Source organism: Candoia aspera, chromosome 10, assembly GCF_035149785.1.
Source record: "Candoia aspera isolate rCanAsp1 chromosome 10, rCanAsp1.hap2, whole genome shotgun sequence".
NCBI lineage: Eukaryota > Metazoa > Chordata > Lepidosauria > Squamata > Boidae > Candoia > Candoia aspera.
Window position 1 is genome coordinate 21,947,336 of NC_086162.1, and position 7,527 is coordinate 21,954,862.

The following is a 7,527-nucleotide window of genomic DNA, read 5'->3' on the forward strand; positions in this document are numbered from 1 at the left end:
TGCTGATTAGTGCAGGGATGAGTAAGTGTGGAAACTTAATTCATTATGCCAAATACAGGTTGTCCTTGGTTAACAACTGCCCTGTTTAGCAACTGTTCAGAGTTACGACAGTGCTGAAAATGTAATGGTGACTGGTCCCTGAACTTACAACGGTTGCAGTGTCCCTGTGGTCACATGATTGGGATTCTGGTGCTTTGCAACAGGTGGGCAATTACGACCGTCACAGGGTGCCATGATCATGTGATTGCCATTTGCTCACTTCACAGCTGGCTTCCGACAAGGAGAGTCAATGGAGAAGCCAGCAGTGAAATCACAGGTTGCAGGTGTATAACGTCACCCTTAACGACCACATGTGATTTGCTTAACGACTGAAGTGGGAGGGGTGTAAGTCCAGCACGGTCGTGTGATGTTTCACTCAGCGACAGAGTTGCCAGTCCCAATTGTGGTTGGGCTGTTCTAAGAATTGGACTACCTGTTCTAAGAATTGGTTTCCTGCAGTGTTAGGAACTGCACCCGAAAAGGCAGTGCAAGTAATGAAGGTTTGGGGTAAAGTGACCTGGTGGTTGGGCCAGCTTAAGTCTGGGGTATATGGGTGGGTGTGTGGTTAGAAACAGGAAAATGAAGCTACATTGGCTTGAATGGATGGACGGTTGCCAGGTGCATTTGATGTTTTACTTTAGAATGTACATAAAGCATTTTTCTTGAGAATCACAACAGTCCATGTTCAATTGGCTGAGAGATTGGAGCAGAGAAGCAAAAAAATCAGAGCGAATGCGTGCTTGGCTTTTCACGTAGGCACATATTCACACCTATAGATAGATGTATTTATTTACTGTTAGATGTATATCCCATCTTTCTTTTTACAACTCAAGGTGGCATACCTAACACACCTGCCTCCTGTTTTCCCCACAACAACAACCCTGTGAAGTGGATTGGGCTGAGAGGGTGTGACTGGCCCAAAGTCACCCAGTCGGCTTTTACACCTAAGGGAGGACTAGAACTCACAGTCTCCTAGTTTCTAGGCCAACACCTTAACTGCTGCACCGTCCTGGTTCTCATATACTGTATACGTTCACGCATAAACGGTTATAGGCATGCGATACACAGGAATATTCTTAGGAATATTGTTAATGCTGCTTTGATCAAGAGGGACTTTGACTGTTTAGACACAGGTCAATTCTCACTCAGGATGAAGTTTGACCAAAAACAATAGTAAATTCCCAGAAGGTGTGTGTGTTCATTTGTGTGTGAGTATCACACTCTCTTGCCATGTTTATCTTAAATACTGACCAGTCGTGAGCAATCTAACTAAAAAATCATCCTCATCAGGGAATTCTTATCAAATGCTTTCTGAAATCTGTAGAATGGACATTTCAGCCTCTACTTCGAACCTTGTGATCTAAAGAGTGATTTGAAGTAGAGATCCTTCAGTGATCTAAAGTGGAGTGATCTGAAGTGGAGATCCTTCAGTGATCTAAAGTGGAGTGATCTGAAGTGGAGATCCTTCAGTGTTCTAAAGAGGAGTGATCTGAAGTGGAGATCCTTCAGTGATCTAAAGAGGAGTGATCTGAAGTGGAGATCCTTCAGTGATCTAAAGTGGAGTGATCTGAAGTGGAGATCCTTCAGTGATCTAAAGTGGAGTGATCTGAAGTGGAGATCCTTCAGTGATCTAAAGTGGAGTGATCTGAAGTGGAGATCCTTCAGTGATCTAAAGTGGAGTGATCTGAAGTGGAGATCCTTCAGTGATCTAAAGTGGAGTGATCTGAAGTGGAGATCCTTCAGTGATCTAAAGTGGAGTGATCTGAAGTGGAGATCCTTCAGTGATCTAAAGAGGAGTGATCTGAAGTGGAGATCCTTCAGTGATCTAAAGTGGAGTGATCTGAAGTGGAGATCCTTCAGTGATCTAAAGAGGAGTGATTTGAAGTAGAGATCCTTCAGTGATCTAAAGTGGAGTGATCTGAAGTGGAGATCCTTCAGTGTTCTAAAGAGGAGTGATCTAAAGTAGAGATCCTTCAGTGATCTAAAGAGGAGAGGCCTTCCTAGTCGGTTGCCGTGTCTCACGGTTGCCTCCTTGACCTCCTGCAGGTTCTCCATTCCGGGATGAGATCACCCTTGCCATTCTGCAGCTTCAGGAAAACAACCGACTGGAAATCCTGAAACGCAAATGGTGGGAAGGAAGCAAGTGCCCGAAAGAGGAAGATCATCGGGCCAAAGGTCAGAGGTTAACAATTAGAAAATCGATGTTACCAGCTGTGGTCTATAAGTACAAAATGACTAATCAATATGTAACTTGTCTTTTCATATGGATGACCTTCACGTTGGAATCTCAGTAGGTGGCCATATTTGGCCAACCTAATCTAGGCTTGTAAGCTAAGTGAGGCCCAGCCTGATGGTTACTTAGACAGGAGGTTTCCAGGGGATACCAAGGCTTTAGGCTAGATTGAGAATTTGAGAAATGCCTCAGAAGAAGACAAGAGAAACCATTTCTGTACAGTTGCCAAGAAAATAACATGCATAGCCAGATAGTTACCAAGAGTTAAGCTTGTCTTGAAAGAGACTTGTAATTTACATTTACGTTTTTGTAAATGTAATTTTAATTTACATTTATTTTTGATTACATTTCTGATTATTTTTTATTTAATTTGATTGGTCGCCCATTTCCCAAAAACGATTCTGGGTGGTGTACGAGGGTTAAAACCAACACAACTCTAGTTTAGTAAAACCTATTGCTCAAGGTCATAAACTCAGTCCAACTCATAAGAATGACACAACCGCACTAATCATCAGAGCTCGCCTAGCCACAGGGCCCAAACGCCTGGGAGAACAACCAGGTCTTTAATGCCCTATGACATTGAGTCATACAATTTTAAAAACCAGAGTTGAAATAAGGAAGCCAGCAAGTTATTAGGATTGGCAGCCCAGAGTAAGCCCTCCAAGGGGTAAGTAGATACAAGGGTTGAGTTCTGGAGGTTCTTTGATTGCACATGGATTTGCTTGCAATCTCAGTTGTAAATTTTGGGAAAGCGACCTCTTGTGGCAACAGGCTAGGTGGCAGGCAGGAAAGGCTGGCTGCCAAGAGCATCTCTATACCACACACTTAAGGTGAAGTTTAGTCGTTCCTTCTCTGCAGGGAACCCTGGGAAATGTAGTTTCGTGGAGGGAAGGGCCTGGTTTCTCAGACTGCATGTGCTTTGTATTCTTAGCCAAATATAAATATCGGGGTCTTTTGGAGGAAGATAAACTGATCCCAAACAGCTGTATCCTTCCCCTTCCTTCTGCTGGACCTGAGAACATTGGGAAGACTCAGTCCTTTGCTCAGTAGCCAAATCCGAAGAGTGCTCCTCGCCCTTAGCTCATTACTCTTCTGGTATCTCCCAGGCTGGCTGGCTGGGATCATGTTTTGAGGAAGATGAGCTGAGAAGTAACAGCACAGTAACAGAAAGGAGCGAGAACCACAGAGCTGACAAACAGCTCTAAACAATTATTAGGAATAGCTTTTATTTTTATTTCTTGTTGGGAGCATTTTAAAGCTGCGTGAAGGTTAAAAAGTGCAAATGAATATTCATTTGCTGCAACACTAATCAAACACATGCTTCTGATGCGTCTGGAAGAATCTACTGGACTACTAAGCAATGCGAGGGTTGCAGTGTTTGTGTGCCTGTGTGTACGGGTAGGTCTCGACTTTCAACCGTTTGTTTAATGACCATTCAAAGTTATGACAGCACTGAAAAAAGTGACTTACGACCGGTCCTTGCACTTACGACCGTTGCAGCATCCCTGCAGTCACGTGATCAAAATTCAGGCGCTTGGCAACCGACATGTATTTACGATGGTTGCAGTGTCCTGGGGTCATGTGATCACCATTTGTGACCTTTGCAGGGAGCTTCCAACAAGCAAAGTCAATGGGGGAAGCCAGATTCGCTTAATGACTGTGTGATTCGCTTAACGACCACAGCAAAAGTAAAATCGGGCATGACTCACTTAACAACTGCATCACTTAGTGACAGAGATTCTGGTCCCAAATGTGGTCATAAGTCGAGGACTACCTGTATAAGCATAAACTCATCAGTTGTAAAAGTTTGTATATTCCCTGCAGGAGGGACATAAGTAGCCATGACCATGTGTCTCCTATCCTTGCCTAACAACTTGTATCATTCACACATCATTCTTTACCCCAGGGTTGGGTATGGAGAACATTGGAGGTATCTTCGTGGTGCTGATCTGTGGACTCATCATTGCTGTCTTTGTGGCTGTCATGGAATTTGTATGGGCCACACGCCGCTCAGCTGAGCATGAAGAGGTGAGTGAGGTTGGGGGGGAGGGCAGCAAGGGGGAAGGGAGTAAAAGCCAAGGCTAGTAAAACTGAAGGAAGGCTTAAAAGCAATCAGTGGGCCTTCAGCAGAGGAGGAGCTCAGCCACAGAATCTTACAAAGCCAGAAGCAGAAAGGAATGGATGCACGTCTGTGTTTTTGGTCGATGGCAAAGGAGGGAACAGTGTGAAATCAAAGGTTAGATTTTGTAGCCCTGCATAATACAGGATAGGCCCGTGACTCTATTGCTGTTTTTGAGGATTTTCCGGTCAGTTGTGAAAATGTGATCCAAATCCCTGCTGTGGGATAACATACAACATTAGTGACACTTCCAGAATGGCGCTAGTTTGGGTACAAGTAGTCCTCACTTAAAAATGATAATTGGGATCAGAATTTCTGTCACTAAGCGATGTGATCATAAAGTACAACATCACGTGACCACGATGCTTAGCAATGGAAATTCCGGCCCTTCCGGTTGCTGTCATTAAGCAAATCCCGGAGTTGTTAAGCGAGGATGTCACATGGTCGCCATTGGTGACCTTCTGCCAGTTTCCCTATTGACTTTGCTTGTAGGAAGCCGGCAAAGAAGGTTGCAAATGGCGATTATGTGGCCATGGGGACACTGCAACCAGTGTAAGTACAAGGATCAGTCTTAACTACCACTTGTTCAGTGCTGTCATAAGTTTGAACAGTCACTGAACAAGTGGTCATTAAGCGAGGATCACCTGTATTTTGTTGTATAGGTAGTCCTCAGTTTATGACAGCAATTGGGACCAGAATTGCCATCGCTGGTCATAAAGTGCAATGTCATGTGACTGCAACACTTAGCAACAGCAGTTCCAGAAATCCTGGTTGCTGTTGTTAAGCGAGAACTGCACTGGTCATTAAGCAAGGACCTCATGTGACTGGAACTTCTGACTTCCTGCCAGCTTCCCCATTGTCTTAGCTTGTGGGACGCCAGCAGGGAACATTGGAAATCGCAGTCATGTAACCATGACTCGCTGCGACGTAATCATGAGCTGGGTGCTGAGCATCCGGATCGCGATCACATGACTACGTGGATGCTGCAATGGCCGGAACTCTGAGGACTGGTCGTAACTACCACTCACTCAGCACTGTGGTAAGTTTGAACAGTCACTGAATGAGTGGTTGTTAAACGAGAACCACCTGTAATTGGTAGGCAATTTCAGAATGGAAAGAAGGAAAAAATATTTTTGTGCACCTTAGGGGCTACATTGTCTTATGTTGATGGGACAGCCATTGATAGCACGACTTTAAAAAAAAAAAAGTAAGCAAAAGGATTAAATGAACTGGAATTAAAATCACGATAGCTGGAAAGCAGGGATCGCTGTAAAGGAATTTAGTGGTGACCGTGGGAAAGGTTGAAAGAAGAGGGACATGGAGGAAGTGATTACCCGGTCCAGAGAGATGAAAACAAGTGTGAAAAAGAAACTCAGCTCGTCCTTGAGTTTGTTTGGTATAAGAGGGAACAGAGAGAAGCTTGGACAGGCTCTCAAGATGCTGTTATGCTCTAGAACAATAAATTAGCGTACCTGGAATCGCAGTGGTGCCTGTTTCTTGACTGGGCCTACCTCAGTGGGCTGGTGATCATTTATCTTGCCTGTAAGTTTCTTCAAGAAATGTTGGGGGCACTTTAAGTCTTTCTAATTATGATAATGCCTGATATTTTAAAGCACTCTGAAGATTTAAAAATTCTACTCACGCTCTTACCTGTGTGGTGAGAATTCAAGTGAGCTGCAGTTTCTGTTTCATCCAGTGCCCTCCAGATGTGATATGTGATTGCTCAATTGCATGGCCTTTGGTTCAGGGATGACCCAGGTTGGTCTAGTACCTCTACCACATCAGGTTGTGCAGGGCTGACCTAGGTCAGTATTTCTCCACCTCAGCAATTTTAAGGTGGGTGGACTTCAATTCCCAGAATTCCCCAGCTCATGCGTATTCAGTCTTACCCTCTTCTCCTTTCCCTTTTCCCCCTGTAGATCTCGGTTTGCCAAGAGATGCTGAGGGAGCTGCATCATGCGGTTTCTTGCCGCAAGCCGAGCCGCTCCCGCCGGCGCCGCCGCCACTACCCCACGCGCGGAGCCCTGTCGCTGCGATCTGTCCGGGAGATGCGCCTTAGCAACGGCAAACTCTATTCGGGGACTTTAGTGACAGAGCCGGGCCCCCAGCGCCTCCTGGAAGATCCCCCCCGGCCTTGTACCCATGTCCGCATCTGCCACGAGTGCCGGCGCATCCAGACACTTCGGGGAGCACCCCCGCCACCCCGGGCGCCCCCGCCGCCTGAAGAAGGCACTCCACGAAGGGGAGTCCCCCGCGAACTCAGCGAGCAGGAGTGACCGCTCCCCGCCCTTGCTTTTTGACCCCCCTTGTTGACCTTGCCTTCGCTCACTGGCGGAGGTGCTTCCTGTTAGAGATGTACGCTATGCGTATGCCCAGAACTAGGGACCCAAGACTGGGAGGACCCCCCCCCCCCCACACACAGGGATCCCTGCCCTTGTGGGCTGGGGAAGTTCTTGCAGCTCTCCTCCCAAGTGTGCTGGAGAAGGAAACCCACCACTCGTCCCAAAACACAGGGGAGGGAGTCCCTTTTTTGTGCCACCCTCCTGTATGGGAAAGAGATACTCACGCCTGGCCCATTCTCTCCTCCCCAGCCCCCACCCAAATTTCACCACTGGGTGGATGGATCCACGGTCCCTGCCTGTGGCACTACAGGGAAAGAGCAGAATCTTGCTGTGGGGTGAAGAGAGAACAGAATGATCTACCTTTGCAAGAAGAGCTGTCCTCCAGATTGTTCTCCATGTTCTTCTGGATCCCTGGCCCCCCTCCAGCTCATCCGGGCCCTCCCACGTTCTCTGCAAGACAGCTTTGTGCTGGTCCCCCGTTCCTTCATCATCTGGAGGGAGTGCTCAAACAGCTGTACCGGAGGGCACAGGATCGTGCGGCTCAGGAAGGCTGAGGTATTGCCCTCCAGCCATTGGCGGGGAGCGGGGTGGCATCCTTCCATGCTTGGAATGCCCCCCCCCACCCCAGCAGAAAGCACACACAGCTGTGAGTCTCTCCCAACCTCAGTGAAGATAACAGGGTTTGGGGTTGTGTGGGTAAAATAGGTGTTGGGCACTGAGGCTGAATTCAGAACCAACTACTGTAAATTGTCTTCGGAGGATTCAGGGGACACGGGGGATTCCACACGGAGATC

General features: G+C 46.9%; 1 protein-coding gene across 1 annotated transcript in view; it reads left to right on the top strand.

Annotated features, from left to right (window-relative positions):
• GRIK5 (glutamate ionotropic receptor kainate type subunit 5) overlaps nucleotides 1-7,108 on the top strand; it is a 53,822-nt gene extending 46,714 nt beyond the window's left edge. Inside the window, exons 18-20 of the mRNA XM_063312455.1 lie at nucleotides 2,086-2,214; nucleotides 4,179-4,300; nucleotides 6,311-7,108. Of these exons, the coding sequence (XP_063168525.1) occupies nucleotides 2,086-2,214; nucleotides 4,179-4,300; nucleotides 6,311-6,667 (608 nt within the window). The 3' untranslated portion in view covers nucleotides 6,668-7,108. The remainder of the gene's footprint in view (nucleotides 1-2,085; nucleotides 2,215-4,178; nucleotides 4,301-6,310) is intronic.
• Nucleotides 7,109-7,527: the final 419 nt, after the last annotated feature.